Here is a 15,600-nt window from a genome sequence, read left to right as displayed (position 1 = left end):
TAAGTAGCTGAGAAGCCCATTTCGTGCCTTGGAGATTTTCCCACAGAAGTGACAGGTGTAAACTTGGAGAAGACATAGTTAGTTGTTGGCTGGATTGTTGTGCCCTTTCTTTCCTCCTTTGTCGCTTCTCTGTCTCATGAGCATGTCTGTTCTCCTCAAGGTGAGCTGTGGCTTGGTGTATGGTGTGGTGCCACTATGTTCTGTTCTGAGTCAAGTCCTCCCGGTTCGTTACGTTGATACCTCCCTTTTTAAGATGTACTTTCAGTATGTCTTTGAAATGCTTCCGCTGCCATCCACAAGCCCTTCTTCCCTGACTTAACTGAGAGAAGAGTACTTGCTTTGGGAGGCGAGTGTCAGACATACATACACAATGGCCAGGCTAGCGGAGTTGGTGTTTCATGACCTGCACTTCTATACTGCTGATTTTGGCTGTAGAGAGAACGCTGATGTTAGTGTGTCGGTCTTCCCAGCTGATCCTGAGAATCCTCCTGAGGCAGCGCTGTTGGAACCACTCCAGCTGCTTGAGATGTTGTCTATAGGTTATCCAGGTCTCACACCCATAGAAAAGGGTGGGGATGACAACTGCCTTGTAAACTAAGATCTTGGTGCCTGCTTGTAGATCCCTATAATTGAAGACTCGTTTGAGCAGTCTTCCAAAGGATGTGCTGGCATAGTGGATCCTGTATTCAATTTCTGAGTCAATGCTGGCTATTTGGGAGGGGTGGCTGCCAAGATATGGAAAATGGTCCACATTTGCCAGGGGTTCTCCGCTGATGGTGATTTGTGGTGAAGAGTAGTTTGTGCAGATGAGGGCTGGTAGAATACTTTGCTTTTCCCGATGTTGAGAGAGACCCAGGCTGTGATAGGCATCTGCAAAAAGTTTTAGGGTACTTTGCAGGTCGGCCTCTGTGTGTGCTATAATGACACAGTCATCTGCATAATGAAGGTCAGAGTGATACCAATTCTCGTGATCTTAGATTTTGTTTGGAGATGTTGGAGATTGAGGAATTGATCATCCATTCGATACTCAATCACGATTCCATCAGGAAGGTGATCACAGATAAGAATCAGGATCAAGGCAAGGTAAATGGAGAAGAGTGTTGGAGCAATGACACAGCCCTGCTTGACACCGGTGCGAATGGTGCATGGTTTGGTCTCTGAGCCATTGCACAGAATGGTGGCAGTCATCCCATCATGGAGTAGTAGGATGATGGAAATGAATTTCTGTGGACAGCCAAACGTACACAGCACCTTCCATAGGGCATCATGATTGATAGAGTCAAAGGCCTTGGTTAGATCGATGAATGTCATGAACAGTTCTTGGTGTTGCTCTCTGCACTTATCCTGAAACTGTCGTGCCATGAAGATTGTGTAAGTTGTGCCTCGGGATGGCCTGAAGACACACTGTGATTCGGGGAGGAGTTCCTCGACAAGGGGAGAAGATGGTTTAGAAGGATCCGGGCAAGGATTTCCCTGCCATGGAGAGGAGAGCAATACTTCTGTAGTGCCTGCACAAAGATTTGTCCCCGTTCTTGAATATTGTAACAATGTTAGTGTTGTTAAAATCAGGTGGAATTTCTTCGCAGGTCCAGATTTTGTTGAGGAGTTGGCAAAGTTTGTGCTGGAGCATTGTTCCACCAGCTTTAAAAACCTTAGCTGGGATGCCATCTGAGCCTGGTGCCTTGTGATTTTTTGTCTGGGTGATAGCATGCCAGACTTCCTCAGAAGATGGGGGATCAGCAAGGTGTTCCATTGCTGAGTGTTGAGGAATAGACTCAATGGTGTCTTCAGAGACCGTGGATTCACGATTTAGTAGGCTCTCAAAGTGCTCCTTCCAGCATTGTTTAATGGCCCCATTATCCGTGAAGAGGGTGGAGCCATCCTGGGAATGTAAGGGGGTTGGGCCTTTGGAGCTTGGCCCATATATAGCTTTGTTGCTTGAAAGAAGCTTCTCATGTCATCCTCGTCTACGAAACCCTGGATCTCAGAGGACTTCTCTTGCCACCATTTATTTTTGATGTCATGTAGCCTCCTTTGGACTTCATCTTTGAGCAGGTGATAAGCCTCATGTTTTCATTGGTTAGAGGAATCATTTTTCCAGTTACAGAATGCAGTTCTTTTTGTTGAAGATTTCCTTGTTGTTTTTGTCAAACCAGTCTTGGTGCCAATGAGTGGAATATCCTATAGTTTCAGCACATACACTGTGAATGGTATTTTCTCTCTCTCTCTCTCTCTTTCTCGCACACACACACACACAAAACATGCCTAGAAATTTCTGGAAGAGTCCCTCATCCCTAACTACAGATCATTAAAGCTCCATGCAGTTTGTAGAGCAGTTGACCAGTGCCCTTTGTACATCCAAGGTGCCTCCTAAGGCTTCCCTGTTATCAAAGTCTGATGTATTTCTCATTTCTCCCCCCTTACATCCCAGATGCTGGGCAGAAAGGAGGCAGTGCCTTTTGAACCCTGACATTTCAGTGATCAGGAATAGGAACTGAAAAAACACCATTTAATAAACAGTAAAAGATAGACAAAGGAATTCATGGCTTCTGACACAAGGACAAATAATGCACTCGTGCACGTGCATGTGTGTGAGAGAGAGGAAGAGAGAGAGAGATGTGTGTTACTGTGTTGGTGTGCTTCTGTCTGTGTCACCAGTCCTTGATGTAGTCTTTCAAAGGTTCCTTTCTGCCCCCGACTGGCTTTTTCTGTTTGGCCCTTGGCCTTTCTTTAGGTCAGTTGGTCTGCTTCAGCCTCTTTGGGCTGTGTGTCTAGAGACAGCCTGGTACAGCGCTATTACCCCTTCACTGTCCCAGACCTTTCTGCCTCACATCCCTCTCTGAGCTCTCTCCTTTTATAGCAGGCCTTGTTTCCCCTATTGGTCGCAGCTGGGAAGAGTTTATTTCTAGCATAGGACAGATTGAACATTTAAACTGAGATGAAGGATTTGCATATTCAAGGAAATAAGACTGAGTGGCAAGCCCTCTGCAATGCTTTGCTCTCCATTCCCTGCAAATCAAGTTACCAAGAAAGTTATGAGTAGTGGAGAGTAATCCTGCACTGCCCCAACGAGATGAAATGGATGATCTATTAGGGCTTTCCCCTTTCTATTAGATGTGATCATATGATACATTTCATTATGACCGTCTTTGAGGAGATGCTTTCATTGGTGTTTCTGTGTGATGAGGTTAAAATGTCAACTGCAAAAACTGATATAATTTGTAAAGCAGAAAAAGAAATATTAAGCCATCAAAAAGCAGAATGTGGTAACATCAAACGATGCAAGACATGTCTGACAGAGTGCCCAGTCATGGGAGGTCCTCATTTTCCTCCATGAGATGGAAGGCACCAGCTCTGCTCCTTCTTTCAGTTGTGCTTCCTCAGTGTTACAGTGGATAGAGCTTTGGCAACCACCTGGATGAGGATCACAGCCCATGGCAGTCAGAGCTAATCATTAATTACACAATTAATATTCAGGTGTATCTTTAACAGAATCCACTCTCCAAGGATTAAAGTAAAAATAACAACAGATAGTTTCTTGGACAACAAGGCCCAAATTCTCAAAGGTATTTAGACAGCTAACTCCCACTGATTTCAGTCAGAGTGAAGTGCCTAAATATCTTTGAGAAATTGAGCCTAACTGCATCTCTGGTTATAAAGAGGATTAGATACTTCACTAGAGGCTTAACATACAGGATTAAACAAATTACCAGAACTGGAGATAAGAAATATTTCCCCTTCCCTAAGGAGCATATCAGATTGTATGTCAGAGGTACATTCTATTTAGCAGCATTGAACACAGGTCATCTGTTAGAACCATGCAACTGATTTATCTGATCAGAAAAGGGCAAAATTGTGGGACCTTTGTTCTTCCTCTCTGTTTCTGCCATCAGACAATAGATGACTTTCTAATGATCTTTTCTAATAGGTCACTTGGCTGAAGGTGCCATGTAGAGGTGAGAATGACAATTCTATATCCCTAAACCTGACCAATCCCATTAAGGGTTCCAGAAAGAGTGGGAGATGGAGAACTCCAGATAGCCTTCCTCATTCACTTTTATTCCAAATCTCTCTCTCGCTCTCTCTCTCGCTCTCTCTCTCTCTGTGGGTCTCCCTCTCTCTCTTTAGTCCCTGGATTTAGCTATGTGGGAAAGGGCTAGTGAAAATGCCATTGGTGGACATAACATTTTCTCAGTGACCCACTAGACTATTTTTCATGTTTCAGGTGGAAGATACAACCAAAGGTGTATCAAGAAGGTTTATGACCCGAGTGCACGTTCCAGGGTGGCTTATCTGCTCCATGAAAACAGCTGGGGCAGCAGCACCAAGATACAGAGAAACTGGTGCCAAAACACCTGCACCCAGCATGCTGAAATCAACTTCCTGGAACCAGCTTTCAAGGGAAGATCTCTCAATCCTTGCCCCACTGCTCCATCACCTGGTTCCTCTCCTGGAGGCCTTGCTGGGAATGCTCCCGATCTGTCATAGAGTTCCTGAAGACATATTTTGAACTTAGAAATGCATGTTGCATGGCTCTTTAGGCATGAAGACAGAAACAACCATCAAGGTCTTTGTGACCTGGTGATGAATGGAACCACCATTACAGTCATGGTCTTCTCAGGTAACTGTTAATTTACTTCCAAGGAGACTGAAAGAATTAAGTGGTTTGGGGGACTGCACTATGGAGCCTTTCACTTCTATGTCATTGGTTATAACAGGGACATATCTTTGTAATGAGCAAACATCATTTCCCTCACAGAAACTAGCACTGCACTGGCATTAATGGTCCCCTGGGTCAGCCTAGATTCACAAAGGTACTCTCAGTGTCACAACATCTAACTTTTAGGTTCCTAGAAAATCACAGGAACACACTGTGATTCACCAAGCCTGAGTTAGGCACCTAGGTTTCCTATACAATGAAGAGGAGAGACAGGCACCTTAGTCTGTGATTCCCAAAACCAGCATGTTATGGGGAGAGATGTCTAAGCTAGCCAATGGGGGATGCCAAAGAGGGGGGGTCAAGGTGCTATGCCCTGCCCCTCTCTTGGAGATAGGTGCCTAAGTCTGGGCTGCAGGGAAGTGTCTCTCTCTGCTAGTGATTATCAACTGTGAGCCCTCTCTCGCTGTCTGCGAGAGCTGAGGGAGGGAAGTGAGGAGGTGGAAGCACACTCAGAACTTTAAGACCAATGGTAATATATTATACAATACATTAACTTCCTCCAGAGGGCCTAGCTCTGACCCAGGTATCTTGTGGTGCCAACTGGCAGAGGGCACGGGGGGGCATAAGGGTGCAAGGAATCCCCTTCGTCTGGTATTTACATCTCAGTTCACCAAAGAATGTCATGAAAGGGTCTCTACTGAGTCACACCGCTCATCATAATCCTTGTGAAATGTAAGTGCGACTAATATGGAAGGAGCTGTGTACGGATATAGGAAGTTATGTTCTTAAAGTTATGTTCTTGAAGTTAAAGGCAGGTCACCTAGAAGAAGGGAAGGCCTTTGGCTTGGCTGTACCTTATTAGACAAGAGGGCATCTTGTTAGTTTGCTTTAGGCTCTTGAATGTGTGTTATGATTTTATTTGATCTGTAGCCTTTTGGTTCCAATATTTCTGCTTCCTATCCTTCTCTATAACCAAAGTGAAGTGCTGAGTCTACGTGGAGCTGAAGTGGCCTATGGGGTAGCTGGTAAACTGTGCAGCACTGTTCCTTTGGGAATGGCAGATCTGGGAATTCTGTGAGTGTCCAGTGGATCAGGGACTGGGTACTCCAGGGAGATGCTCGGAGGACTCAGCGGTTGGTGTGTACCAATTGCTGACCTGCAGAGGGACAATGGAGCCCGTCTGAGCTGAGCTGGGAGCTGACCCCTGGCAGCCACAGACTGGGCTTCCTCATGCTAAGGGATGGTGGTGGTGAGGTGCCTCACAAACCTGGGTACCTCTGGGCAGCATCATACTCGCTCATGTCACGTGCAGATCTCCTGGTGCTTTACAGAGGTAAGTGTCATTACTCATATTTTACAGATGGGTAAACTGAGTCACAGAGTCATGCATGACCCACAGTGTCACTGAGTTATAGTGGCACAACAGGGATTTCTGATTCCCAGAGTCATATCTTAACCACAAATCAGACTTCCCTTATAGGCTTCCCATCAGCCTTGAAAGAGTTATGCTCCACTGTATATTATGGAGACAAGTGACCTCTGCTGGTGTATAGAGCCATCTGAAGGGTTCCTATATGCACATTACACAGGTTAGGATCTTTCTGGATGAAAGAGTCAAGAGAAATGTACAGTAGTTGTCTCACTGTAGTACAGCAGCTCAGTTTTGCAGACTGTTTATGGTATGCTGCCCAGCATTGGAGGTCCCTGAAAGCCATCCTCCAAGAAAACGGATAGATTAAATTCCTGGAGATGAAATGTGCTCTTGGTGACCAAAACCAAGTGTCATATAGCACCTGTTCTTCAGCATTGAGATTGGGTGTATTCCTTATCAAATGTCCCTATAAATGTCCCTAATTAGCCAGATGTGAATGAAAAAAAATATTTAGGGCACAACTGCTACTTGATTTTCAAAAATTAGCTGAGTAGACAACAGAACCCACAAATACATACCTTATTTACAGAAAATGGAAGCAAGCCTTCTCCACCAGAGGGGCAGATTCAAAGATATTGTTTTCTCTTGATGCTTCCCCTGGCATCACTTCTGTCTTCTCAGGGCTCAGTTTTAGCCAGCTGGGCCTCATCCAGACCCCCGTCTCAGCTAGGCACTGAAAGAAACAAGAGACCTCACTGGTCTGATTAAAAAGAAATGTCATGATGAGTTCCAGACACATACTGATGTTGTCATCATCCAAACTGTTTCACGGTCTCTTTTCACAGCCTCACACTGGACAGGAGTGACAGGATGGAGCCTGGTGGCGGCTCACAGAGAGCTTCTACAGAGCAGAGGCAACCAACACAAACCTGTGCGGTCTTAGGCTATGTCTATACTAGCACTTTCGTCGTTAAAATTAGGGACAACTAAAGTGCTTTGATGATGATAATAGTAATAATAATAATAGTAGTAACAACAACTATAATAATTAATAATGTAATAAAAAGTAATAATTAATAATTAATGAATAATCATAATAATTTCTCATTGATCTTCTCCAAAAATAGGATGGTGAGAGAGGTGGTGATGACTGATGCAATGATCAGCTTAAAGAGCAAGGGCCTAAATATTGCTTTTAAAGAGACCTACAAATACAATAGTGATGATAGATAGATAGATAGATAGATAGATAGATAGATAGATAGATAGATAGATAGATACTGTCATCTTGCCCTCCACCAGAGGGGCATTGACAGTTTCTATCTGTAATGTACACAGCATCTCCCTGTTTCATTTTCAGAAACTGCACATGAAAACTATGGTACAGTAGGTGTTGGTTACATGTTTTCAGCATTTAACTGCACTATTCAAGTATATCTCCAATGGACACTACCTGTTTCTTCTAGCTCAGCCATGGACCTGAGTCACTCAGAACATGGAGACAATTTAGGGGAGAGACTCCAGGAAATGTTCAACAGTGTCATGAACTCATCAGGCACAGACTGTATTGTAGATCAGCCCTGGAAACAGATCACTCAGACCCAGGTGGGGATGTTGGAAAAGGTTATCTAATATTTCCCTCTGATAGCCTAGTGACCGTGCTGACATCAGGGACAAGGAACTGGGTTTTTTCCTGGATATTGCTCCCATACCCATTGTCATCCTCTATGATCCGCAGAAAAGAGTGTCAAAGGAAACAAGGCTGTGCCTGAAAAAACAAACCACAGGTTTCAAGTAAATTCTTTCGCTTCTCCCACCCATGAGTATCCTTCTGTCACACAAAGAAACCTCCCTAGAGGCTGCTGGAGGATCCCTGTCCCAATTATAGATGACGGAGTCTCTGCCCAGTTGCCTAGGCCAACTGACAAGTGCCCTCTGCAGGTTGCTCTCTACACAAGTGCCCTCCATGGTGCCTCCTCTCTGTGTGTTCTGGAGGGTGGGGGAGAATTTCAAGGGCAGTTCTGGGCCTACACTGTCTTACCATGCAGGGAGCAATGCCAGTATTGTGGCAAAGGATATATTTCTTCCCCTGCACTAAATATTGCCCATCTCCCTTCCATTTCTGCCATACCTCTAGGTGCCTGTGATAACTCCAATTTGTCACTGAGAGCTGAAAGGGCTGTTTCAAGTTGTGAGCAACAAGTACATGTATTTCCAAAATTACTACATTTTATAGTCTAGAGAAATGAGAAATGGAGGGGCCACATCTTAATAACTGTCTCTTTAGATGCCCATTTAGGGACGTGACTCCCACTGTGTTAGTCACATGGATTCTTAATGACACAAAGACTTCAGAGTGTTTAACCACGGAATCAGTTTTTGATAGGAATACTGCTGGAATTCCTTGTGTGAGCTTAGAACTGACGTTTTGCTCTAGAAAGGGAGAAGGGTTAAAAGAAGAGGCTTCTGGCTCAGCCAAGAAAAATAATTTCTTCACATTCCTTTACGAGGGGAGACAACCCCTTCCAGCTTTTTGTGCCTGTGTCTTACTGGGAGAAAGCAGGCATTTTCTAGGAGTTTCTTGGATTAGCCTGAACACTTCATTTAATAAAACAAGCAACTAAAATATCAACAGAGAAGCTATTATTCTCCAAGCCCCATGTAACAGCCAAGTTTGAAACAACCTGACACAACAAGAATACATTAAAATAGTTTCATTAAGCACAATTTTGCATCAGTGCTGAGGTCCATCTCCCACATCACTCAGAGCCTAACCTCCCAGAGCTGAATCACCAATCACTGGCTGGGTATGGCTGGTTTCTCTAATCTCTTAGGTTTCTGTTCTCAGGAATAGAAACTCAAAAGTGCACCAGTAACACAAGATAGTCTCGGAGGCTATTGTGAGAGAAAGCCATGGCTGCTGGCTGGAATGGAGGTAAAGATGGAGCAGTAGTGCATATGTCTGTGTACATGTTTGCAAGTATATACATATATCTGTGCATTTGTGTTTTTATATCTATACAGTATATGTGTACATTTATGTGTGTTCATGCCTATATGAATTTAGGGGCATATATATGTAGGTGCATCTGTATAGCTGTTGATCTATGTATATAAGATATGTATATTTAATAAATATCTCTGGTTTGTTTAGCTCTCTGAGTGTATTTATAAACATATAGTGTTTTTAGTTACTAACCTGTCAGGAAAGACAGACAAAATCACTGACAGTGAAATGGTTTTCTTACATCAGTACTAAACAGGTATTTCTTACAAAGACAAAAGGTGAGAGAATACAGCAGAGCAGAGGCACTCTAGGTTCCAAGTTATAGTAGATATACATACTGGTTTTATCAGAGTTAAAGCAATGGTTTTTCTTTGTAATTAGTACATCCCATGGGATCCAGCTTTCCTCAAACAGTTCTGATTTTTGTGTGTGTCTACACATATATGTTTGTGTCTGTCTGTATGGGTTTACCTATATTAAAAAAACCTGCACCAGTGTCACTAAATAGTGATATTGGTGCAAAACCCCCACTCCGGTCTCTGCTCATATGTGTACCTTATGGCCCTGATCCAAAGTCCATTGATGTCAAGGAGAGTCTTTTCACAGTTTCAGTGGGTTTTGGATCAGGCCCTAGCTGAGTATGTGTCTGTGTGTGGCTGAGCGTGTTTTGAAATTCTCTGCGGGCCCCTGTGTAGGCTCTCAGATTTGAGTTGAAAATGTAAAGTGTCATGAAACCAGTGCACAAAGAAACTGCTGATCAAGGAATTTTAATGACATGGGTTGGTTTTTTTTTATTAAATGTTAACTCCCAATGATTAGGAGGAAACAAACATTTTCAGTGTCTCCTAGATTTTTAAATGTTTGTTCTCAATGGTCCTGAGCCCTGTTTATCTAGTTTTGCTTTCCAGGTTCTCAGTGCAAATAACAAGGGACTATTATTTTTTTTCCAGAATAGAAATAACCTGAATATATATCCTGAAAAATCTCCAGTTAAAAACATTAAATTAATAATGATTATTAATTTTATATTCAAATACATATATAGGACAATCCACATTTAAAATAAAAAGAAAGAAAATAAAAGTTCATTAAATATTGGTAGGGTCTTACACTTATAAATGGGAACAGATGGCCTGAGTCTGATTGATTTTAATGAGCTATGTACATGTACTAGATATAATAATAATATTATTAATATTAATAATAATAATTTGGGCAAAGGGATAGCTCAGTGGTTTGAGCATTGACCTGCTAAACCCAAGGTTGTGAATTCAATCCTTGAGGTGGTGATTTAGGGATCTGGGGCAAAAATTGGGGATTGGTCCTGCTTTGAACAGGGGGTTGGACTAGATGACCTCCTGAGGTCCCTTCCAACCCTGATATTCTATGAATACGTAATAATTATTATTTTACTGTTCCATGGCAAGAAATGGGCATTCTCCCCCCCCCCCCCACATGGTTAAATTAATGGCTATATTTGGGGCAAGGATGAACCTTTCTCACCCCCATTCTCCTCAGGACACTGCACCTTACCAGGGAGTTTCTTTCCTAAGCAGTATTGTATAGGAATTGTCCATTGAGAATGAACAGTTGTAGGCCATGTGGTCTTGGGGAGGAGGCATTGGGGGGCACCTCAGTTTATCTGCCTTCCCTGTGTCTCTCTCTGTGCACCAGGTGACTCTGTTCTCTTTCCTACAGATCATGTATCTAAAGGCATCAGGCAGGGGTGAGAATGAAAGCACCATACCCACATTTTCCCAAGACTACAGGCAAAGAGGGAGCTGGAAAGAGTCAGATCTCCCTCCTCACTCATCAGTGTGATACCAGATTTAACTCTCCTTTTTCCCTGCCTCTCTCTTTCCCCCCATTGCTCTCTCTGTGTCTCCCTCTATTCTTCTGTGAGTTCCCCTTTCCATCTATCTGTCCCTCTACTCCATTGCTTTCGTTTTGAACTTTTTTTTGACTGGCAAGCTCTTAGCGATAAAGCTGTAGTCAGTGAATCCTTGGGATCTATTTCATGTTTCAGGGGGAAGATATCCCAAGAGGCATTTATGGAGAATTATGACCCAAGTGTCCTTCCCAATGAGACTTATCTGCTCTATGAAATAAAAAGGAACAGTAGCAAAAGGTCCTGGCAGAACTGTTGCCATAACACACTCTCAGAACATGCTGAAATCTACTTCCTGGAAGATGTCTTTAAAAAGCAAAGATCTGATCCTTCTGACCACTGCTCCATCACCTGGTACATGTCCTGGAGTCCCTGTGGAGACTGCGGCAGGGCAATCAGGGGTTTCCTGAAGGAACAGCCGAATGTGAACCTAGTTATTTATGTAGCACGGATCTACTTGCACAAAGAGGAAATCAATCGTCAGGGTCTTCGGAGCCTGATGAACATCGGAGTGTCCATCCGAGTCATGGACCTCCCAGGTAATAACTCATAGAGTTACAGGGACTGGATGGGATAGAGATGGGACATGGGGCATTTTCCCTCTAGATCACTAGTTCCAATTCAGCCCTGGTTACAGATGGCTCCACTGAGGTTGTTGAATGCACTATGGAATCTTTTCCCTTCTAGGTCAGTGGCTCCAGTCTGGAGGGGGATAATGCAATGGGATACAGAGCTTTTCCCCTTTAGGTCTCTGGTTTCAAACTTGAGTGTCAGTGACCGAAATGCAGTAGCTGGCAGCCATTTTTTGACCTACGTGAAATGTGCTGGTGTTAGCAGTCCAGTTCCTAGCAGTACAGATAAAAATCACTAAAATCTTCATCCCTGCTGGCACTTGTTGATCCCCTTGTCTCAGCAGAGAGGCTGTGGCATGAATGAGCCATGAAGAGTCAAGGCCCCTTTTACTGCTAGAGGTGGGAACTCAGAGCTGAGGCACAGTGGGTGAGCCGTGTGTGTGGGTGAAGCTGGTATGACACAGCCACTGTCTCTAGTGTTCTCGTCAGGGAATAAACAGAGAACACCAGCCTCCTTCCCGGCGCAGTCCATCTCCCATCTTTCACTTTCATCTGCGAACATAGTATTGTATTTAAATGTATGGGGATGTCTTTGCAGCTTTTTTCTAATCTACCCCCAGAGTAAAGTCAGCTCACCCACTGAGAGTGTTCGGCTGCTGCTACTAATCATGAAGAAATAGACGATATTTTACTCTTCCCTCAATACAGAAATGACTTGTCCCAGGTGAATAAGTGAGTGAAATTTTGCAGGGCTGGTTTAATGAGACCTTCCCTGGACAGAAAGATGGACAAGGCCAGGAGAATATGAGGCCAAAGTGCTGTAGTGTCCTCGACTGGTGCAGCCTAAGGGTGACCTAGCAGAAGCATTCTGCACAGTACCGGTTTACATGGCACCATGGCGCCAGGCCCAGGCTCCAAAGGGGCCCCAGCCCTCTCTGCTTGAGCTGCAGTAAGGCCCTGCCAGCTCTTCTCCGCCTCCCACCCACCGCTCTCTCCTGCGGGGGCAGAAGCTTGGTCCTGCTGGCTCCTGGGGCTCCTGCTACAGGGCAGGCTCTGTCCGCACCATCAGCAGCCAAGCTCCTCTCTACCCCACCTCTTCCCCCGAGTGCACCACGTTTCCACTCCTCCACCTCCCAGCACTTCCCCTGCTGCTGAACAGCTGTTTGCCAGCACAAAGGAGGGGGAGGACCTGGGCCGCAGCGCACTCGGGGCAGGAGGTGGAGAAGAGGGAGGGGCAGGGTGGGGCCTTGGGGAAGGGGGTGTAATCGGGGCAGGGCAGAGCAAAGGCAGGGCCCTGGCACTCCCCTACACATACCCGCCCCCCAGCCCACTGCCGTGAGCTGCTTAGGGTAGGGGACTGGGAGCACACCCACGACCCCAGCCCATACCCCCAACCCCTGCCCTGCACCTGCACCCCCCTCACATACTCCCAGCCATGACTCCTGCACCCCCTCATACAATCCCAGCCACCTGACCTCCCTGACTCCTGCAACCCCCTACGCCCTGTCCCCCACACACCCCTCAGCCCCCTGCTCTCCCTGACTCCTTCACCCCCCCATCCCCACTTGCACCCCTCATACCAAATGGGAGCTACCTCAGGTAAGCGCTCCACACCCCAACCTCCTGTCCCAACCCTGAGCCCCCACCCTCACCCTATCTCCTAGCCAGACCCTGCACCCCAGCCCCCAGCCTGCTCCTGCACCCTAACTCCTTCCCAGACCTGGCACCCCTAGCCCTGAGCCCCCTCCCACACCCTAAGTCCTGGCCAGACCCCGCACCCAATTTTTTTTACATTATTTTTTATAAAGCACTCTCATCCAAAGAACTTTACAATAGTTAGCTAACGGTACAAACAATATTTGGAAAGATCATTAAGTGGTCTGCCAAGATCCCCAGCGATTTTCAAGTGGTCTGTGGAAAAGTAAGTTAGACTACAAAAACAAGCAAGGTACCGCACTTTATTTTCATTTACTTGCTATTACTTATAGGAGGAGGATGAAGAAAAAGAGAATGAAAAACGGGGACGGGAGGGAGATAAGAGAGAATGTCCTTTTTCTTGGCTGGGTCCCCAGGAGGTGCCCCAAAAATAAAGCTGAGCACAGGGCCCCACTAACTCTAAATCCATCACTGAAGCTGACCCCTCCCACACAGCTCCCCACACCACAGCCAGGGGCTGACCCCCCCCACTCCCTGAGCTCTGCATGCTGCTGCCAGGACAGGGGCTGACACCCTCTCCACACAGCTGCCAGGGGCTGGGGCTGGCCCCTAACCCCCCCAAGATCCATTCTGGCTGGGGTTGACCCCCCAAGCCCTGCTGCCTGACACCTCGCGTTGCCATCCTCCACACACATTCCTCCACGCCCCGCTAGGGACTTTTTTGGTAAACTGGGCATTTGTTCATTTGCTCTTGCCAAAGCAAATGGGATAAATACCCGTTTTTGTCAAAAAAGTCAGCATGGCCAGGACAGAGCTTAAAAAGGGAACTGTCCAGGCCAAACGGGGATGTATGGTCACTCTATCTCCAGGCAAGTGAGTCCTGAGGGAGTCTGGCCAGGGCGGGGGCAGACCCTGACCTGGCTAATCGCGCCAGTCCCAAAAGGCCGGAGTGATTCCCCACCCTGGCACTGGACCGGCCCCGGCTGTGCTGCCAGCTCAGCCTGGCAGATGCTGTAACTTTCCAGCAGGGCCGGTGAGTGTGGCCAGGGGGCAGGGTGTGAGGGAGTGGGTCTCTGGAGGTGTATGGGGGGGCTGCTGGCCAGTGGGGGGTCTCTTGGGGGCTGGTGAGGGAGGCCTATGTATTGGGATGCTAGGCAGTGGGGGTTCTGAGTGGGGTGCCGTGTAGTTGTGGTGGTGGGCTGTGGGGAAGTGCATTGGGCAGCAGTGGTATGGCTGTGTGTGGGGGGGGTGCTGGGCAGGGGTGGTGGTGTGCAGGCCACTGTGCATTTGTGGTGAAAGGTCTGTGTGGGAGGCTGCTGGGCATAGCAGGTCCAGGGGACGCTGGGCATAGGCAGTCAGGAGCTGTGTGGCATGGCATGGGCCCACCCCCAAGGGTAAGGGGCATGCTGGCAGCACAGGGCTGGGCAGGCCAGTGTGCGCCTGGCAACTGCCGGTTTATATACTGTGCCCTTGCACTGGGCTAGGTGGAGAGGGGCTGGTCCCACCATGCTAAGCCCCATTGCTCCTGGCTGGCCCCTTGCTCTGGAGACCGACCTCCCCACTCCATGCTCTTTTGCCCCCATGGGGGCAACAGATATGTTTGGCGCCAGGCCCACAAAAGTTTAATCCAGCCCTGATTCTTTCTGCATGGCTCAGATTAGTCTTGCTTCCTTGAGACTGACTGACCTTTGTGTATACTGAGTCCACTGATAACTCCTTCGGCACATGACTGATTTGTTCCATTTTCCCAGTTTACAGCTACTGTTGGAAAACATTTGTCGATGATGAGGACAAGTATAAAGATGATTATTGGCCCAGGCACTTTGCTCCATGGATAATGCTATATTCTCTCGAACTCCAGTCCATCCTACAGGTCAGTAGAACTTTAGAGAGGGGGATATTGCATGCCAAAATGATCCATAGTCACATGCAGAACCGTGTCTGAGCGGGACAGTTCCTTGACCTCCTTGGAAAACTCAGTGATTCCGAGAGCTGAGCTGTAACACACGGTGACTCCCAAATCAGCTCATGGGGACACTAAAAGTTTATTGGAAAACTTTCAGCGCCTGAGGAGATCAAAGGGCTGGATGGTTGGAGGAGAAAAAAGGCTCTTCACACCTTGGTGGAGTTTAAACACCTCTGTGGTTTGCTTTATTGCAAAACAGCATAAATGTAAAGTGTCCTGTCCCTTTCAGGGACAAAAACAACAGGGTTTTTCCTCCGCCCAAGTACAAAGCGAGTTCTAGTGCATGGCTAGACAAGTTCCAGACAGAGAAACCCCCCAGTTCTTCTCTTTCCTTTCATCCCGTCCTCAATCTAGAGACCCTTCTTCCTGACTCTCCCTTGCAGACACAGCTTCCAACTCTACACTGCACATCCTTCTCTTAGAGCCCATCAACACATGCAAAACTGTTGTCAGCAACAGCCCTCCATCCCCCAACAGAG

The 15,600-nt window shown here is 46.4% G+C and overlaps 1 protein-coding gene and 1 long non-coding RNA gene across 6 annotated transcripts in view; one reads left to right on the top strand and one right to left on the bottom strand.

Moving 5' to 3' along the window:
• Positions 1–9,613, bottom strand: part of LOC122460146 — a 12,062-nt gene extending 2,449 nt beyond the window's left edge. The window contains exons 1-2 of the long non-coding RNA XR_006281251.1: positions 9,477–9,613; positions 7,486–7,491 (exon numbers count right to left, since the gene is read on the bottom strand). This is a non-coding gene — a long non-coding RNA (uncharacterized LOC122460146). The remainder of the gene's footprint in view (positions 1–7,485; positions 7,492–9,476) is intronic.
• Positions 8,018–15,600, top strand: part of LOC119843884 (C->U-editing enzyme APOBEC-1-like) — a 26,873-nt gene continuing 19,290 nt past the window's right edge. Inside the window, exons 1-4 of one of the 5 annotated variants that reach the window (XM_038404176.2) lie at positions 8,332–8,967; positions 10,738–10,765; positions 11,066–11,466; positions 14,907–15,028. In XM_038404176.2, coding sequence (XP_038260104.1) covers positions 8,946–8,967; positions 10,738–10,765; positions 11,066–11,466; positions 14,907–15,028 — 573 coding nt within the window. In that variant the 5' untranslated portion in view covers positions 8,332–8,945. Of the gene's footprint in view, positions 9,005–10,737; positions 10,766–11,065; positions 11,467–14,906; positions 15,029–15,600 lie in introns of all 5 variants that reach the window. The other 4 variants (XM_043514203.1, XM_043514216.1, XM_043514199.1 and 1 more) reach the window with 4 other exon arrangements.

The sequence above is a fragment of the Dermochelys coriacea genome, chromosome 1 (genome assembly GCF_009764565.3).
Source record: "Dermochelys coriacea isolate rDerCor1 chromosome 1, rDerCor1.pri.v4, whole genome shotgun sequence".
Taxonomy (NCBI): Eukaryota; Metazoa; Chordata; order Testudines; family Dermochelyidae; genus Dermochelys; species Dermochelys coriacea.
This window is presented reverse-complemented; position numbering and strand designations above follow the sequence as displayed.